Source organism: Pteropus alecto, unplaced genomic scaffold, assembly GCF_000325575.1.
Source record: "Pteropus alecto unplaced genomic scaffold, ASM32557v1 scaffold195, whole genome shotgun sequence".
NCBI lineage: Eukaryota > Metazoa > Chordata > Mammalia > Chiroptera > Pteropodidae > Pteropus > Pteropus alecto.
In genome coordinates this window covers 9,682,480-9,702,279 of record NW_006438073.1, presented here as the reverse complement: position 1 = coordinate 9,702,279, position 19,800 = coordinate 9,682,480, and the positions used below count along the sequence as shown (strand labels likewise).

The 19,800-nt window shown below is 49.5% G+C and overlaps 1 protein-coding gene across 1 annotated transcript in view; it reads right to left on the bottom strand.

Moving 5' to 3' along the window:
• AFDN (afadin, adherens junction formation factor) overlaps nucleotides 1–19,800 on the bottom strand; it is an 82,357-nt gene that overhangs the window by 55,986 nt on the left and 6,571 nt on the right. Inside the window, exons 4-9 of the mRNA XM_025049061.1 lie at nucleotides 18,359–18,519; nucleotides 16,029–16,186; nucleotides 13,779–13,890; nucleotides 12,588–12,749; nucleotides 5,443–5,537; nucleotides 4,356–4,618 (exon numbers count right to left, since the gene is read on the bottom strand). Coding sequence (XP_024904829.1) covers nucleotides 4,356–4,618; nucleotides 5,443–5,537; nucleotides 12,588–12,749; nucleotides 13,779–13,890; nucleotides 16,029–16,186; nucleotides 18,359–18,519 — 951 coding nt within the window. The remainder of the gene's footprint in view (nucleotides 1–4,355; nucleotides 4,619–5,442; nucleotides 5,538–12,587; nucleotides 12,750–13,778; nucleotides 13,891–16,028; nucleotides 16,187–18,358; nucleotides 18,520–19,800) is intronic.

Here is a 19,800-nt window from a genome sequence, read left to right as displayed (position 1 = left end):
GTCAAGGATACATAAAAATTGTAAATGCCTCGGCAAAATTTGGATCCAACTGTGCTCTATGTGACTGTGTATGTCTATAAGTGTATGCTGTAAATGCAAGAGAATTTTCTACCTCTGGATGGTATTGTTAAAATTTAAAACAAGCACTTGACTACTGGAACTTCAAAATTCTTAGAAACAACAGAAATTAACTGAAATGCTTTCCAAGTTTACATGATCTAAGTAAAACCAACCTGTCTTTATGCTGCGTGGGTTTTACAAAAATAAGTGCATGTTAATAACTGACTTTGATGTTTATGAAAAATGTTTCTAGACGTTATAAAACATCCAAGCTAAAGAATGCTAATTGATTGCTTCTTAGTTTTCACTAGACGTTGAGGTTTTAAGGGTTAAAATCTCAGTATATGTAGGAATAACTTTGTGGTGTTTCTGAAGCGCCCCTTGAGAGATTAAAACTGCCGAGTGAGTGATGAAACCCTGAAGAGCAGACTGGGGGTGTGGACAGTGGCTACACACTGACCCAGCCATGTGGGCCGCCGGGGGCCACCTGGGGCTCGGCCCTGCTCCCTGCCTCTCCGCAGCCTGGACTTCGTCTCCTCCACGCATCACAGTGCACTTAAGCTGGACTTACATTAGATGGAAGGACTTGTAAGCTGACGTTACTGAAAAGGGACCCCTTACACTACTGCCAAGGTCGGATGCAGTCACTTCGAGACAAGGCCACGTTGGTGGCTGCGTCCTCCCACGGGGAACGAGGGGACAAAGACTTCAGCTACCGCTGTCTTAGGGAAGGTCATCAAATCAATGACACTCTCCAGCCTCGCTGGACCCGACCTCGTCGGGCACCTAACCGCGAATGGACATCTACCCCTGACTACGGACATCAGAGACGCCTTGAGAATCAGACGTTGCTGCCGCCAGAGATAGCTGGCTCCCCTGAGACAGTGACGAGGCCTGTGCACCTACAGACAGACACTGAGCTCAGAACCTGTGCTCGCTTTTACCTGCTGCTAATGGGTTTTCCTGTACGGCCCAGTTGTTGGTGATTACAGAACACGTATAACCGTTCACACTCTTTTCGTGGCTTACGCTGATGTCACGCTAGATGCCAAAGACAGAAAAATGAGACAGGCGAAACCGGGGCCATGACGGCTCATAAAGCGAAAGTGGTCCAGAGTGCTGTTTGTCTGTCTGTTCGTCTGTTTTTACAGTAAAAGCCAGAAGACCTGACTGCTTTTTATTTATCTGCCCTTCCCATTTTGGGAAAATCCAGCTTTAGCTCAGATGCCATGGTTCCAGCACTGCCCCACCCCCAACAGTCAAACACAAGACAATGACGTGGCTACCGCAACTGCCTAGAAACGGGCCTCCCTCGTGTTGCTGAAACCACACTATCCGACCAAAAGCTTGGTCATCAGTGCATCCTTCAGACTGATTTATGACCAAAAGGGGGAACTGAGCACAAAAAAATGGGACTCTGTGGAAAGTAAGCTCGCAGGGTGATCTGATCATAAACTCCTAACAGGGCGGGTCACGGTGGGCAGGCCCGCCCCAGGCCCATCACCTTTTACTAACAGGCTTCCCTCTGCCCTAGGCCAGCCCTGCCCCTTAGTACAGCCTTGGAAATAAACGTAAAAGAACACAGAACCTTGTTAACTCTCTTCTAGAGAGCGAGTAACTTGCTTTCTCCCACCTTCATGTAATCTCACGTTCCCTCCTTAATTTCAAATGCATAAAAGAAGCTGAAAGACTGTTATTCTCCAGAGCGTGAGATCTTGCTCCATGGCGTATGTCATCTATTTGGCTCAAATAAACTCTTAGAAAAATTCTCAAAAAAAAAAAAAAAAACCCCTTAAAACTAGAACTACCATATGATCCAGCAATTCCACTCCTGGGTGTTTATCTGAAGAAAGTGAAAACACTAACTCCAAAAGACATACACACCCCCATGTTCACTGCAGCATGATTTACAACAGCCAAGACATAGAAACAAAATAAGTGTCCATCTGAGGATAAATGGATAAAGAAAATGTAGTGTGTATATATGTGCAACAAAATATTACTCAGCCATTAAGAAGGAATCTTGGCATCTGTGACAACATGGGTGGACCCAGAGGGCACTATGCTAGATCAGACACAAATACCATATGTTCTCACTTATATGTGGAATCTAAAAACAAAACCTGAGCTCACAGATACGGAGAACGGTCTGACAGTCGCAGGAGGCAGGGGGTGAGGGGTGGGCAAAATGGGTCGGAAGGTACAAACGCCCCGTTATAAATTAAGTGTCATGCGGATGTAAGGTACAGCACAGTGACCATACTCGATAATACTGTGCTGCGTATCTGAAAGCTGCTGAGAGTAAACCTTAAAAGTTCTCATTAAGAAATTAAAAAACCTGCAACTAGGTGTGGTGACAACTGTTAGCCAGACTCACTGTGGTGACCACCTCACAGTACACGCAAATGCGGTGTCAGCATGCTGTACACCTGAAACTCTCATAATGCTATGTGTCAATTTAAAATATATATATATGAAAGCTACGTGGGTCCCTCTACCAAAAATCTGTGTAATGTTTTGTCATTGAAACAAAATGATTATTTTTAATTTATAGATTAAATTAAGTGATGGTATATTCAACCACTAAGCATTTTTCACTAGTTTTTCGGGAAAAAGACGTAATAAAAAAAATGAAATTTCAGAGCGCATTTCCCCCACTGCAACCTAAGTCACATTCTTCTGTGATCTCTGCCTTTGGCCAGAGATGTGATCGAAGCCTCTGAAGCAGAAACCACTGTGGCTAAACGACAGGAGACCGACTTACTCACATCGCCAGAGAGCTAATGGGAAGGAGCAACCAGTGGTGGCAGGGTCCCTAACGCAGGGTCAGGCTCACACACAGGATGGACATGGCAGCGACATCCCGAACACCATCGAGATAAATGCGATGTGAATGCAAACGTAGCACAATCGCAAACGAGGCAACAGCAGGTACCACAGAAAGACCAAGTACAGCACAGCGGAAGAAACTGCCCCACATGATGACCTCGTCAGGGATTCCCCCCCGGGGATAGGCAGAAGGCAAGGCTACCGTGTCATGCCGTCAAGACATCTGGTGTCTGGTGCGGGAAGGAAGCCACAGCACGACTGTGTGCTGAAGGGAGAGCCCAGGGAACGGTTATGGCGAGGGACAGGAAAGGCGGAGGCAGGTGACAAGTCAGCAGAACCCTAAGAAAGGACTGTCAATACAGGGCCCCCAGACTCAGAACGGAAGGGTGAGTTTAGATCACACTCAGTTCAAGCTGGACGCAGGAGTCCAGCAAGGGGCGCTCGTGAGAAGCAGACGGTAGAGGCACATGCTGGTTCTCTTTGGGAACAAGGACGTATTGTGGTTTGCTGAAACCTGGAGAGCAAGGTGAGGGGCTGGGAACAGACGACCGCAAGGGCCCCCGCAAGGTCCAACGTCCAGACGGCCCACAGGGGCTCACCCGGGAGCAAGACGTTAAGTCTCAACGGTGCTTGCTGCCTGTTACCCTTTCCCTCTGCCCAGATTCAAAATGGAAAGCGAGTCAGTTCACAGATAACCTGCCAGGAACAATCAAGGTAGGATTTACAGCGTCTACAAACTGTCAAAAGAGCAACATGAACGCTGGCCCAAGGTATAAGCTCCGGGTGGCTGAGGCGAGGTAGGTCCTAGGACGAAATGGCAGGAGGGCAGCAAGGCCACCGACACGCTGCTCCGTCTGCGAGGAGGACTTTCTGATTGCATCCAACGGCAGGGCAGAAGAGCTCCCGCATTTTCCAAGACTCGCGCCCTGTCGGCCTGTGGCATGGAGGAGGACCAAGTAGCTCAACAGGGTGTTCTTTTTAAACGTCATCACCAAGACAAGTCTTACTCCCTCCCCAGAAAGGTTTTGCTAACAGGCCCACGTTGCAAGCCCTCGGACAGGCGCTAGGGGGAGCTAAAACACCTGAACTTAAAGAGACCCGGCTGTGTGCAGCAATCCAGAAGAAACACCTCAGCAAGAACCTGTCACACAGGACCGTTACACAGACACCACAATTCATCACAAAAGAACAAATAAAGTATGGTCTTAAAGTATCAAATACAAACAAAATTTAAAGATAACTTAAAGACCAGCGACGACTTCCAGTGTTACCATAAAATCGAGACTTTTCTGCCTTCTTCCCCCTGAAAGCAACCAAATCAACAGGAACCGGAACCACAAACCCCACTTCGAATTTTTAAACATTAAAACAAAACAAAAAAACACGCGATCTATAGCTAATAGAAAACTTTGAGCGTAATGAAAAACGCCATGTGGTTTTCGGCGCTGACGTGCCCAATGGATTACCCAGGTTTGTGTCGGGGACCCTTCGCGGTCAGGCCGCCATCCACAGGTCTCTTAGTGAGGGCGTGGTCCACACTCGGGTCCACGAACTTGAACACATGCGACGCCCCGAACCGCACGTTCATCCCGCTCTGCAGCATGGTCGTCTCCGAGATGCGTTGCCCCTCCACATAGGTCTCGGCGTCCATGCTTCTCGGCGTGACCGTGACAACGCCGTCCATGTTCGTGAGGTCACAGTGATGGGGCTGAATTCCTGAACCAAACAACTGCAAGTAAAAGAAAGTCAAAGAAGCTGCCATCATAAAGTGCAGGGCACTTAAAAACAGAATCTTAAAGCTGCTTTCCCCTGTTATGATGAACTTGACCTAATAAACTGCGTTTTTGGTGCCGTTTTTAGTGACTTTTCTACCAATAGTATAAAATAATTAAACACTGTAAAAATAATTGAACATTTTATTTTTAGTAACCAGCAACTTCATTTAAGGTATGTTGTAACTTTGCATTAAAAAGCAAATGGTCACGACTGAAACAGATAATTCAATGGATAGATGTACACAGACCACTGATGATGACAAACTGTTATGTGTCTGCTGTGCTGCTGTGCTGCTGTGCTCAGGAGGAAAGCGTGTCAGACAGCACGACAGCAGCGGCCACCGTATGACGGCCAGGTGACGAGGACAGATGAGGCAGGACTGTGGGCTCAACGTCGATGGAGCGACGGCCCCAGCTTATGCTCACAGAACGCGTACACCTGGTTCTATGTAAGCGCTTGAGCGTGTGCTCAGCTAACAGTCTAACTGCAACTTACCGTCTCCTGCTGTACCAGCCCAGTGACAGGTGTTTCCACAGAGGCTGGCTGTGGAACAGACCTGCAAAACCATCACCCTCTTCCAGAGAGGAGGGAACAGACTCAGGGCATGGGCAGAAACTTGCCCGGTGGTCTCTCCACGAAGCAGGGAGGAGTGACCGGCGTGAGCAGGCCGTCAGCACTAACGCGTGAGTCCCTGACCTCTTTCCCCACCACTCACTCGCTGCCGTGCACTAGTGCCCACTGAGACGAGAGGTCACGAAGGATGCGTGGGGCGCGTACCTGGATGGAGCTGTCGTCGAGTTTCTCTGTCCCCACCTCGGTAACACTTAACTGCAGGCGGTAGAGCTTCGGCTTGTCCCTGGAGTCAGAACCGTCTGCGAGAAAGAGCAACAGAGCTTCGTTGGCCGAGTTTAACGTCCTTGTTATGTCATTTGGAACAAACAAGCCAACAAAAGGTTCTGTCAGAAGTGACACCACAGTCCTCCCCGCAGTCACGTCATGCAGCGCAACTAACGAGATACAGAACTTCCAGTGAACGCAGGTAAGTGCAGTGACCTATTTGATGTCCTTCAAGGTACTTTTCCTGTCACTCATGCTGACATTTCTCACCCCATGGGAAGAAACTCTCTGCACCTCGCAGCCCTGGGTTTCTATCACTGACTCCAAGGAACAATTCTATTAGCAAATGACGGTCACCTGGGACACGGGGACTTCCTTAAACACCAGGTCCTCCCTACAGCACAGCCACCAGCTACACGGCACCCCCCGGGGGAGAGGGGCGCAGCTGACTCTCGGATGGAGGCTTGCGGTGCACCCTCAGAGCCCACCCCGGACCTCCTGGACCAAAAGCCCTGGGGCTGCGGCCCGGGCCCGCGTGTCCTGAACGCCCTCCCTGAGTGACGCCGACGTGCACTGCCGACCCCAAGTCCAAAACGCTACTGAGAACGGCTCAGCTTGTGCGCCAGAGAAGCAGCTGGAGTTCCCGTTTTTGCCATTTTACACCTCGAGGACCTGGAGAAACACTGAACTTCCCCGTGCGTGGATCTCCACGAAGGAGATGGCTCGGGGCGGAGGCGGAAAGCAGCCCTGCCAAGACGTCTGCCTCGTGTGCTCCCGGATCCGTGGGCTCCCGTCCCACCTGCTCTACCCCCGCTGCTGCAGGGTGACGGCAGCCCAACACCCGGGGTTTACACTGCTAGTCTCCTGGCTGCCGTGATGCCCGCGCCCACAGACGAGGCGCCGTGAAACTGCAAGCTCTGTCAGGACTGCTGCTGGCTTCAGAGTTTACGAAGTAACGTCCTGACAAAATTTCCTACTTCTGAACCAAACTAGAAACCTGTGTGATCCGGGACGGTGTTGTGGGCGGACGCCGGCGAGACCCCGCGCCTGACAAGTGCTCGCGCTGTGGCACCTCCATCGCACACGCTGGTGATGGGCACCTCCGAAACAATTTATGCTCAGCTCCGACTCCAGCCCCCACCCAGAAGGAGGCGGGGGTCACCTGCGCTTCCCCTGGGCACGGGCCGCCCCCCAGACCGGCTAAGGCCCCCGCCCTCGACACGCTCACCACTCTGCGCGTGGGGACACCAGGGCAATCGCGATGGCTTGCTGGAGTTGTGCCGTGTCCCTCTCAGCCCGTGCAGCACAGGGACTGCTTTACCTCAGGGCCACTGACTGCCTCTCACCATGCTTTCTACACGGTCGCCTCCCCCAGCTGAGGAGCTTGGTGGCTAGCATTTTGAAAAAAAATCTCTCTATCCTGGCACTCAGCAGCGTCTGGTCCACAGCATGCATTCGATAAAGACTGAATGCATGAACAGTGAATAATTATTCACCAAAAATGAAGAAAACAGAATAACGCAATATGGTCGCACAGAAATTACCCAAATGAGTTATGAAGAAAGCAAAAGAAGCAAATAAGTGACCGAGAACAATTATTTCAATACAAAATTAAAAATGCAAGAACATGAAAAATGTATGTTAAGGGTGAGAGAAAAATTCACATTTTCTTCTGAATTCTGAATGCTTCTGAAAGTATCTTCTGAGCTAAAAATAAATATGATATACTGTCCTACGTCGACGTTTACACCGGCAGGTCTAGGACGATAAAGGGAGAAACACAAGCTCCCTTCGCGGTCTCTCCGTTCTCACCGCTTCGCTATCAACAGGTGCAACTGGAAATGAAACTTCCCAGCCCCCCTTCTCTACCGCTCCCCAGTAATGACAGAGGACAGAGGTCAGAGTCTCTACAGACGGAATGACGCAGCGGTGGCCCCAGGGTTTAGCAGACAAACGGCGTCCAGTTTGAGTCTGGGGAAGGAGCAGAGTGAGGGGAGAGGGGGCAGGTCACGTCGAGTGGCCGGTACATTTCCTCTGGTCACGGTCCGTTACCGTCTCCCCATTCACAGTGCAGTGACCATCTCACAGGCGGTAACAAGCATGAGACTGTGACCGAAAACTAAAACCCGCCACGTTCCCCCTCCTCAGCCACAGTCGGCTTCTGCCCAAGCCCGGCCGAGCCCCGCCCTCCCGTCACACAGCTGCGGCAAATCTGGGGCACCCTCCAGGCGACACCACCACACACGACAGTACCGCTCCCGGGATGTTTTCAGTTTTTCTAATTTTATAATTCTGTCTTTAAAAATATGTAATATATTTACGTGGTTCAAAATTTAAAAGGCACAAAAAGTGTGCAGTGGAAAGCACCCTTCGCTTCCTCGACTCCTGCCTAAGGCCCCTCCAGAAGCAAAGCCTTCCAAACCGGGGTTACGCGTATAACTGAACAACGGGAGGCACACACATTTTTCTCTCTCTTCTGGTTCAAAATTTAAAAGGCACAAAAAGTGTGCAGTGGAAAGCACCCTTCGCTTCCTCGACTCCTGCCTAAGGCCCCTCCAGAAGCAAAGCCTTCCAAACCGGGGTTACGCGTATGTAACTGAACAACGGGAGGCACACACATTCTTCTCTCTCCTTTTTGGGGGGGTGGGGCACAAACGTCAGAACACTATTTGGGGTCGTCAAATGAAATACATGACCTCCAGTCACCTGCATAATATCTGAGAGGTGATTATACTAAAAAATTGGTGCTTTACCTGAAATTCACAGTCACCTGCTGTCCTGAATTTCAGTCGTAACCCTGGCATCCCTGAATCACTGTGCACACTTTCCGCCTCTTGCTCGTCTGCTCTCGTTTAAGCTGAGATGTAACGGAAGGCTGGCTAAGGGTCGACGGCGCATATGGACACAGCTGAGGACACGGTCCCACGGCACCTGATTCCGCTCCACAGCGTCGAGTCCGCCTTTGCCCTCAGCTGTGCCCTGAGTGACTCTCTGGGGAGTCGGCCTGACTGCGCGCTCTCGCGTGCTTCCTGCGGATCCCTTCGGAGGGGAGGGCGGGAGGGACTCGACTCTCTTAGGGGTGCTGACTGACAAGCGTCCCCCGTCCCAGGCGCTGGGCTGGGGGCTCGGGCACACCGCGAGGAAGGGGCAGAGGCCGTGCTCCCCCGGGCTCACGTCTGCGTGAGCCACCACAGTTAGGAGCCAGCAGGACATGCCTGTGGCTACCGAAACAATCTTACGGCTATTTTAACTCTACTGGAAAATAAACACACTCTCCTCAAGCAGCACTGGCAGAAAACTAAGAACAGGTCAGCCAACGTGCATGCCTTTATTATGCGCGTTCTGCGTACACCAGGTAAAGTAGGAAATGCATCTTTCTCCCTGCTGTTCCACTATTTTACAGTACAAAATTAACAAGCGCATGAAAACATTAAAGAATTCTCTTCAGGAATAAAACAACAACAAAAACGTAGAGGAGACTCTATGCATATTAAAATAGCTTAATAAAAATCATTTGTTTATATTAAAGAAACTCCAAGTTTGATTAACATCCAATGAAAATCCCTATGATCAGTTTGGAGAAAATTCAACAAGTTAATATAAGATGTTAGAAGATAAAAATTATATAGCATGAGAAAGTATTTGACTGTGACATTCAACATGTAGAAAAGTAAAATTTGAAATAAAAAAACAGACAAAAAAAAAGTCTTTTCATAAAACCAGCTATACGATTTAAGATGACAAAAACTGACATGCATAAAATTTGAGAAACATATTCCAAGTAAAAAAGCACCGCTTTGCCAGTAAGAATTAATTTCCGCCACGAGAACGAGGAGAACCCTAAAACCTGGTCACAACGTAAGCCAGTCCCCCACAGGATGACCATGAACACCGAGTGCATGGCTGGTCCTTGTCCTCTTGAGCCTCCCAAGCAGTCTCGGGCACCTGGCCTCTGCTTTGCGACGTCTTCCTGGGAACCCACCGTCGCCACCAGAATGTGTGACAACAGCGATCACAGCAGCTCCTCCCGCCCGCCCCCCATCTCGTCCATCTCTCCCACCCCAACGCTCCCACTCTCCCCCGTCCCCCCCCCTCCTCCTTCCCCTTGTTCTCCTCTGTCCTAGCTTTCGGGGGGGACAGGAACACAGCTCTCTCCCTTCCTTAGTCCGAGTTCTCACTGAGGACTGCCTGAATGAAGGAACTGGACTTTTTTTTTTTTTTTTACAAAATAAGCTTCTATTAAATTAAATGAACTCTGGATATGGAACACTTTGTAAATATGAATAAAGCGACAGGACATTCATTTCTTAAAATGCTACTTATATCAGCTCAAAAACTAAAACGTAAACTATCTGATCAGCTAACACTTTTTGCCCATGGGGTTCTACCGGTGCTCTCGCTAAGTAGCAGTATAAGCGCAGCATTACCTTCGTAAGTGTGACAGTTGTGGTAGGCAAAGTGATTCCTTCTCCCTGGGGTCAACAACACATGCACAGGACCCAGGTGAAGGCAGCGTCAGGACAGAGGCCATGCAGAGCGCGTGGAAGAGGGAAGGAGAGACAGGAGAGGGTGAGCGGCAGTGAGACAGACGGCTCCCGCGGGGCAAGCGCGTCCCGCCCCAGCTTGCAGAACGTGAGGACGAGACACCGTGCTCCAGGCAGCGTGCGCCGCAGAGGCCGACGCAGACCGTCCAGGAAAACGCCAAGAGCACGGGCGAGTCGCCAACCGGCAGGAGGAACGGACAGCGAGTCACACAGAGCCCCACCCGCCGACTGCGTCCTGCTGTTGGAAGAACAGTCACATCCAAAGCAAATGACTTTTCACCCCCCACGTGTACAAAAGACAGTGCGAGCACACGCCCCTCTCAGACCCCTCCACCCCACGCCTACAGGACCTCAGGCCGACCCCGAGGACACCCACCCAGCTGACAACCTGTCCAGAGGAAATACAGTTCTTACCCGTTCGTAACAAGTCAACACTCACAAGTATTATTTTCTCGTAATGGAAAATATGTCCGTTTCCTTCGGCAGGCTGGCTGCGCTCAGTTACTAACCACGACACGCAAAGAGGCCTGGACCAGAGGAGGACGTGGCTTTTGGGTAAGGCCCTGGCGTGGCACCTGGGCCACCCGCCCGTAGAGCAGCGGGGGCAGGCGGGCGCTCCGGCATCGTGGGGCGAGGAACACTACCCAGAAGGAGCCCAAAGCACAGCAGGGAAGTCAGACACGGCCTCAGGGACTCATCACGTAGCACCACAGGTGGGCCTCGGTGGGAGGGTCACCCGAAGGCGAGAGCAGTAACCTTATCCACCTGGCACCCCCTGCTCAGCCTACAGGGGCAGCCCACCGAACACCGGCCACAGGCAGCAGAAGGCCACGAAGGGAGGGAGGGAGGCTACCGCTCGCGTCCGGTGAAGCACTGCAGCACAGAACCATCATGAGCCTGGGCTGTTGGCTCCCCGCACCTGCGACAAGCTTCATGTATTTTATTACTCCGGAGACCACAAGTATAAAGTAAGCAGTCAAAACAGCAACTCCCACTAGAATGTAAGCTCCCACCGGCCGAGGGTTCGGCTGGTTTCCAGGCCCAGGACAGAGTCTGACACACAGTAAATAGTCCATAACTACCTGTCAAATAAATGAATGAATGAACTCTCATTCTACCCACCAAAATCAACTTTCCATTATTCATTTGAAAATTATTCTGTATCGGCTACCATTTATCAGTTCTCTCTGAATAATAATCCTTAACCCTCAAAAATTTGCAGAAAACAATTGTTAGTTTCTAGGATATAACACAAAACTTTAAAGAAAAGATCCAATACTCCAAGATTCTAAAAAATGTCAAGTTCAAAATGGCGCTCTCACAGCTGCTGTTCACTGGCTCAGGGAAGCAGGCAGCACAGCACTCACACTCTGAAGGCATAAGACAGTGGGGCACGTTTCTCAAGCACAGTGAGAAACCAGAAGTTTAAATGAACTTTTCAGCCAGAGGACCGAGGGACAAAGCAACACGAACACATCCCTCACAAATAGCTAATCGATTAAGTAAAAAAGCCTTCAAACATAATTAGTATAAAAGCTACTACCTGCAGCCTACCACCACTGAGAGTCAGTCAAAGCAACAGCATCTCCTGCATCCACAAAACCTGGACTGCTGGACCACATCTGATCGTTGGTTACGGTCTTGCAAATAAAAATAAACACTCGCCAAAAATCTAAAAACAGAACAATATAATTCCTGCCCAAGAAGCACACATCATCCACATATCCGGTCTGGTTTTCGGCTCACTTTTCTGTAACTACTGGTGGAGCCTGTTTCGTAGCATGTTACGATACAGGTCGCACACTACCACTTCACCGCAAAAAGAAATGATGCCATTTAGCTGAACGGTAAACAAACGTGGCACATGCATCACACACATGCAGACGTACGCACTGCAGAGGAGTGTGTGTGTGTGCGTGTGTGCGTGTGTGTGTGTGAGAGAGAGACATCTAAGAACATCAACAATCCCTCCACCTGGTGGCTCACTCAGAGCTTCAGCTTATGAGAGCTCTATAAACAAAACTGCTAACGTGAAAATAAACTGTCTACTGTAATTTTAAAACGAAACAAATACCCCTTCTCCTACACATGGATTTCTTAAATGCCTGTTAAATTTAAGACAATCTTCCCAGAACTTGTCCAAGCATTAAACAACGTTATGGCACACACACACCTGCCTCCATTAAATCTGCCCTAAGAGGAATACGTTTATCATTTTTAGTAGATTAAGTATTTTACAAGGTTCTTTTGAAAAAAAATTGAGTAGATCAACTAAAGCTCTCCTTCAACCTCTACATTCACTATTTTAACTTCTGATTTTCGACATTCACTTCCGTCTACGCAAACTTTATTTTTACACGTGAAAGTACACATCCTCTGACCTCCGGCCGTTTTTCCTTTAATGTCGTCTTGTGAGGATTACTTTTTTAAAAAAACAAATGGCCTATAGAAGGTTGTGGGCCAAGAGAAATACTTCAATAAAATGCATGAAGAAGTGTAGACAGTTAAAGCTGAGACCTGAGCATCTCTGGTGTTTCTCACCGGGGCTTAACTCCACGAGGTAGGGCAGCTTTTCGGGCGGGAGCGCGGGGCCACCCCCGTCGGCCCGCTCCTTGGCCCTGGCCGGCTTCCCGTCCGCGTGCTTCTTCGCCTTCCTCGGGACGTAGTCTGGCGGCCTCCTCTTCAGCTGGAAGACTAAAATCCCTGCAACAGCAACGTTGTAAGCCGTGAACCAGACTGAAGTCGGTGGAGAATGGCCAGCTGACTGGCCGCTACTCAGGGACGGACCAGGAAACAGGGACCCGGTGATCCCCCGAGGAACAGCTGCGCGGAAGCGTACTCGGGCTGCGCTTCTGAAAAACGCCAGCGAGCAACATGCAAAGATTATTTTACATCACGTGCCTGACGGACGACACATCAGGTTAAGAATAAATGAACATTTATATTGGTAAACAACCCTGTGATCAACAAATACATTCACACACACGTAACACACAAACACACACACACATATACACAAATATATTTTAGTTGACCTGATTTTCATTTCATTCAACTGAATTATTCGGAATTCAAACGAATTTGATTTTAATAAAAAGTACTAAGCTAGTGTACTTTCAATCGGCAAGAAACCTTTGAGTTTTTACTAATGCAAAGGCTTTCTACTGAGCAACCGTTAGCTTATAACGTGAGTCTGAAATCGAGAAAACTACACTTCACTGAACCCATGACTGTAGACTCACTGCTTTTTGACAGGAAATCGTCTGAACAGTGAAAAGTCTGGACTCATTTCTGAAAGACTGAAATGACCGGACGATCTTTAGGCTGGGAGGTCATTTGCCCTGTGGTAACAACGGCGTGCGGACACCCCCGGTTCTCGCGGTCAGCACGGCAAGGCCCACTGGCAGCCTGACGATGCCCTTCCACGTGTTGGCCGGTGCTAATCTCGCACTCCTTTGAGGCACCATGCTCCCACCTTAGAGTGACGGTTTGTCCCAGCTCCACACACGACACTCACACAAGCTGAGTGTGGCCCCCGGAAAAAGGGGACTGCAGAGGAACCAGCAAGCAGGTCTGAGGAGGAGGCAGAAAACTGCACGGCCCACGGCCACCGAGAAACTGCCGCGAGCTGTGAGCACTCCGGTGCATCCTGACACATTAAGCAGCTGGTAGACCACGTAGGAATGCAACATGCCATGGAAGTAATTCCTAACAAATAAAACTACACTTTACCTTTGTCACTGGGCCATTCCCTGAAGATCTGTAAAGGACACTCGTCATCATCAAGGATAATTTCTTTAGCACCTTTTTCATCAGAATGCTGGGCCCCAGGAGGAAGCATAACCTAAAAGGAAAAAATAATTAACTGTGATTATGCCTAAAAAGCAAATCAGCAAGTATTTAAAGAAAAGAATTTATTGTCACTGTAAAATCAAACTGATCAAATACTATGAACAGTTCTCGCTAAACCGTCAACAAAAGAGAGGGAACACATTTCCAATGAAAAGCTTAGCCAGCTTGATTGGGCGGTTCCGGCCCCCCAAAAACTAGTCTGAGGGCCTTTTTTGTTTTTAAACAAACTTGTAGAAGGAAGGACAGTATGCAATAGTTAACTTGTTTCTAAGGAAAGGTAGCTTCGTTATTGCAAATCTCGATCTCTCTAGTGCCCGACCCGCATTTCCTAATCGAACGATTGTTTTCATAAGCGAGTTTCGCCTCATGTAACGATGGCTACCCTGGATGTGCTAGGATAACCACCAATTCACGGAACAGAACAGCTTCCTTCTTCTTCCACACGGTCTGTCTTTATAATTAAATTTTAATCAGATCATTCAGGTATGTCATAAGGCTACTCAGTCAACAAATGTTTTTAAGCATCTGTTTTGAAGATACTGCATTCACTATGCTCTTAAATATTCATAACAATGAATTACTTTTGATTCTACGTTTTTATGGTAGTCAAACTATTGTCTTCATCATCTGAGAAAGCCCCCAGGAACACAGAGCCAAGAGCGAGCTGGGTGACGGTGCCCAGTAATGTCGTACGCCCACTGGACTGCTCCACCCTCACACTAACTCAGCACAAACACAAGCCAGGCATGATCACGGAAAATGCGAGAAGACGAGTCGCTGGCACCTGAACAACATATTCGACCTACGGCTAAAGTAATAATGTTATCTCGGCAGACCTGACCACCCAGGTATGTCGTCGTGTTCACACACCGGACGGAGCAGACTCTTCTACAGAACCTATCGTTTCTCTCTACACTGCTCCGAATCACCTTAAAAAGTGAAGTTTATTACAGGACACCCTTATGGTGATCGACCTTTCTTCCTGGCTTTCTGTATTAAACGTGACACCCTTGGCTTAGAGAACAGAGAACCTCCACTCATCTCTCGAGCCCCAGTCTTGGTCACGTACCCTATGGGTCCGGCCACACAGGACTGCTCACAGTTCTCTGATTAGGCCATGAATTTCGGGTTTCCACAATCTCTTATGGCTAAGAAGCTCCTCCCCCAACTCTCAGGTCCCGCTGACGCCCACTCGTCTTTCGGCCCCAGCACAGGCACCCCAGGAAGCCCTCTCTGACCCCACCCTAACTGAGATCCTCGTTTGTACGTCGCTCTTGGCCTCTCTGCCTCCGTTTACCATAAGCCCTTCTGAAAGTGGCTCTTATCTACGAATGTGCTACACGTTACATAACTTATAGACGGCAAGCCAAGAAAACAAAGAAGTTCTGATTCCAAATTAAAATAATCGTCGTCTCTCGGCCTGTACTGCCTGAGCTTGCCAAAGAAAATGTGCAAGAACAGAACAGAAACCAAAACCAGGGGAGCGGCAAAAGAAGTCATCAAACGACCTCAACAGGAACCGGCAGCAAAAGCCCAAAGCAGAGGCTCCTGCAGCTCTGCGGCCCTGCGAGAGTTGTGCTTTCGCGCGCTGATGTTCATCGACAGAAATCCGGTGGAAGGTCTCGAAAGGAAAAAATGTTATCAAGTTCATTATCACATATCTCAACTGCAACTCTGGGGAGCGGATCATTATTCAACAGACTTATGCGCACTAGGAGACAGTCTCTATCATCAAGAAATTACGAACGGCTGCGAACCAGGCAACCCAAGGCCGGCTAATTACGAACAGCAGACTGAAATTTACTTAAGACTTGAGTCTTCACGATGTACCTTAGTAAAAGCTATCAGAAAACGTCATTAAGGCAGAATTCACTACAACAGAGAGACCTGTATGTGCACAGTAACAATTGGTTAGGATGGTTATCCTTCGCTATTAGAACCGTGGGTGATTTTTACTTTCAATGTGCCTTTTTATGCTTTTCTTACTTTATAAAAACAGAAACACAAACTACTTTTGTCCCGGAAGGGAGAACGTTCCACACGTTTATTTAACGTGTGGTTTCTTTAGGAGGCTCCAGACGGCACAGCGGGCAGAGAAAACCGTCCCACGACCCGACTGGCGTCCCCTACCCGGGCGATGCAGTAATCCTTCGGGTTTTCTTTCTCCAGACCGTACTTCTCTAAAGCTTCGGCCACCGCAAAGTCCGCGGGGTCTGTAGTGGACAGCAGGATTGTCTTGTAGGGGATGTTTGGCTTTAAACTGTCTGCATAAATTCTCAGTGTTCCACCTGAAAAACAACAGACAGCTTTGAGCACAACTTTATTTCGCCAATAACGGAGATGGCTACGTTTGCCGTCACTTCAAAACAAGCAGCCAAGTTCCAGCCTTGGGGAGCGCAAAGACGGGGTGCGTGTGACTCCATCTCCACTTCCTGTCCGATGCTGCACACCAGCAGCACTTGCTCATCTAGTGACGCTGCTAGAGAGCCACCCTGTGCGACAAAGACCTCTCCTGTCCTCCCTTCAAGCCCAAGCAGCTTTTGTAAGGATGAACTGGTTTCCCCTCTGGGTGCAGATGGAAAAGTAAGACGTTCCAGTGCGACACTGTCGCTTTCTCCCGCGGCTTTCTCATTTCCTTACTCACACGTCATTACACACCGATTGTCCCCATTTTTTTTTACTTCCTGATCATTGATCTGAAACTTAAATTAAAAACTCAAAGTTAAATATCAACCCCACCGAATAGATCAATCTTAAAAAACTGAACTAGGCCCCAGGAGACCGTGGGGGCTGGAACCCTAAGATGTTTCACGGGGCACTGACACGGGAGCCTTGGGCTCTCGTCCACCGCCAGGCGCTGCAGCCCGGACAGGCTCTCCAGCCGCGCCTGGCTGGGGGAGGGGAGACCCGCCGAGCTCGCATCCGTTTATCTCGAGGTTCTCGTTTCTGGTTTTTTTAATGTAACTCTACATACACGCTGTTTTCACTTCCAGTGTCATGATTTGCTTTCTCCTTAGATGAGATGTGTAAGCCTCAGCATCTTAGTAAGAACACTGGGGGAGGGCGTTAAGCGAGGCCCCGCGCCCTCTCCGATGTGTGACCTTGGGCCAGGCTTCCGCCTTTTCTCACCTGCCACTTAGAAGAGCCAGACGGACAGCCCTGTGGCCCCCGGAGTGAGTTCTGTGCCCCCGGGACTCCCTGACTCTTAACTCTCACACGCGCACTCTGGCAAACTGAATGCTTCTCATATTCTCTGTCAACAAGAATGGCGCACACTGCATTTTGACAACCTGACTCACAGTAAAATAACGTTGGTCTTTAAGAAACCAACTGGTCCACACTAATGTTATAACGCAGACTCTCTGGCTCAGGCCAGGAGTCAGGCTGTCAACGCACCTGGCTGTGTGCAAACTCAGTGGACTGAGGGCCCCACTGTCTCATCGCTGAGGGGATAGCAAGGAGCAGGTCAGTGACCCGGTCTTTAAACAGCTTACATGTTTGGTGTTGGGGAGAAGACTGACAAAAAAACGAGTCATAGCTTCAGACACTGGTCCATGCTGTGAAAAGCACGAGCATCCTGACCCCGGGTGACTGGGAAAGGCCTCTCTGAAGAATCGACAAGCGACAGCAGCGCATGGCCACCTACAGAGCTTGCTGGGCAGAGGGACTAGCAAGTACAATGCCTACGGCCGGGCTGAGTCCAGCGGGGGTCATGGCCAGGTTAGAGAGACCGAGGTGCAAACAGGGAGGTGCGGCCACACCCGGTAAAGGCCGGTCATGCCTGACCTTGCAGCCCACGATCCTGACTCTAAATTTTACTCTGGCTGAAGCTAGGGCCACTGAGAAGCTTTGACCTGTGTGTATGAGTGCGTGTGTGCATGTGTGCACCTGTGAGTGTGTGCACCTGTGTGTACGTGCGTGTGAAGGAGTATATGTGTGCATGCGCGCACCTGTGTGTGTGCACCTGTGTGTGTGCGCACCTGTATGTACCTATGCATGCGTGCACCTGTGTGTATGCACCTGTGTGCTTACCTGTGTACGTACCTGTGCGTGTGCGCATCTGTGTGTACGTACCTGTGCATGCGCACCTGTGTACATACCTGTGCATGCGCACACCTGTGTGTGTCGGGAGGTGGGCAAAATGCCACTCGGGCTCTACAAGGAGAACCCTGGCTTTGGGGTAGGAATAGCTGCAGAGAAGGACAACGGCACCAGCAGGGCCACTGCAGCGAAGGGCACTCCATCCTTATTGAATTACACCCTATTTCCAAATACAGATCTGAAGGAATTTATAAGAAAAACGCATGGGCGAGAGGATGAGTAAAAACGATTTTGTCCCCAGAGGCAGCATCCGTCCGCTTTACACACTGGACAGCCAAAGGGGAGACGCGGCCGTCTGCTCTGAGAGCTCAAGGCAGATGCAGCGGGGCCCGCGGCGACGGGGCCGGTGGCGGCCGCACCTGAGTCCGGCCGGCCGTCCGAGCTGCGGAACTCTTGCATCCTCCTCTCCAGCTTCTGCTGCCGGCGCCGCTTCATCACCACCTCGGGGTTGGAGATGGTGCGCGTGAAGCTGGTCTCCGGCATGTCCTTGTAGAGCTCAGCGGCCAGGCGACAGTTCTCACTGGGAGGGAAGCACCAACGAGGTTTTTAAATGTTGCATCAGAAGAACGTACATCGCGATCGCACAAAACTCAAAACAGATGTCTTCCGGCTACATCTGTAACCCACGGAGCCTGCCGTGTGCGGCTTACCGTGTGCTACTAATTACTGTGGACAGAGAACAGTTTCTCTCAACACAAACCGACGCTGAACTAAGCAGAAATTTATAATTAAAATTCTACAGTGAGTTTATATAATTTAATTAATGTGCATTAATAAAGCTAAAAGAGGTATAAATTACACATTTTACTAATTACCACCAGCATTATCCTAAAACAGACCAAATGAGGTGACACAACATTCCGAACACAAGAGATAAAAGATTGAATATACTTCAGTAAAAATCTGTCTTTTCTTGTTTAAAAAAAAACCTGCAGCTCGCTGCCAGTGTTCATTTAGCGTCGCACGCGCACGAATGCCATGTTTTCTAGGATCTGACATTTTCAGCTACTGAACTCTAAAAACAGAACGCTAAACAGAATGATGTCATTTATTTCCAAAGACTACCGATATGCTCCAGCGATGTGAAAATAACGATAAAGGCGAGCTGTTTCGTGGCAAACTTTGGGGGTGAGGTTGGGACTGGAACCCACGAGTGACCTCGGGGAGAACACCGCAGCCGCGAGGGCCGCCAGCCAGCATTCTCAAGGCAAATAGTAAAGCGTGAACTTTTACCAACTAAGAGATTTACCCGCGTTCACTTCCTTGGGGCCAAATGTGCAGAAGGGCACTGCTTAGCGGCCCTGGGACGAGTCACCTGGACGGCACGACGAGCCGGAACTGCACGTTAAGACCGACACTCCTGACTCACGGCGCTCACTATACGTTAAAGATGATGTTCTCAAGCATGAAAATAACTAAAACCAGACAAACTTTGGTTCAATCAAGTTGAACAACTTAACTCTTTTTAGGTCCCTAATTTTCTTAACAGAAGTGATGCGACACCCCATAAATTAAACTGAAAAACGGAACAAACCGCAGCACGTTTTCTTTTTCTTTGCTATTTTTCACACGGGCTACGCGCTGACACGAGCTCCTCCTCTTGCATAACCGCTGAAGCCACAGCTCGCGCTCCTCACACAGGCAGCGCCGCCCCCAGGGCAGCCCCAAAACGCGCCGCGATGCAATCCAGGAGGGCTCAAACGCCACTCAGAAGTGAGCACGCGCGACAAACGGCTGCCGCCAACACAGGCTGACCCCTCGGAGGCAAACGAGAGCAAGACCCGAAGGGGCGACACAAGGG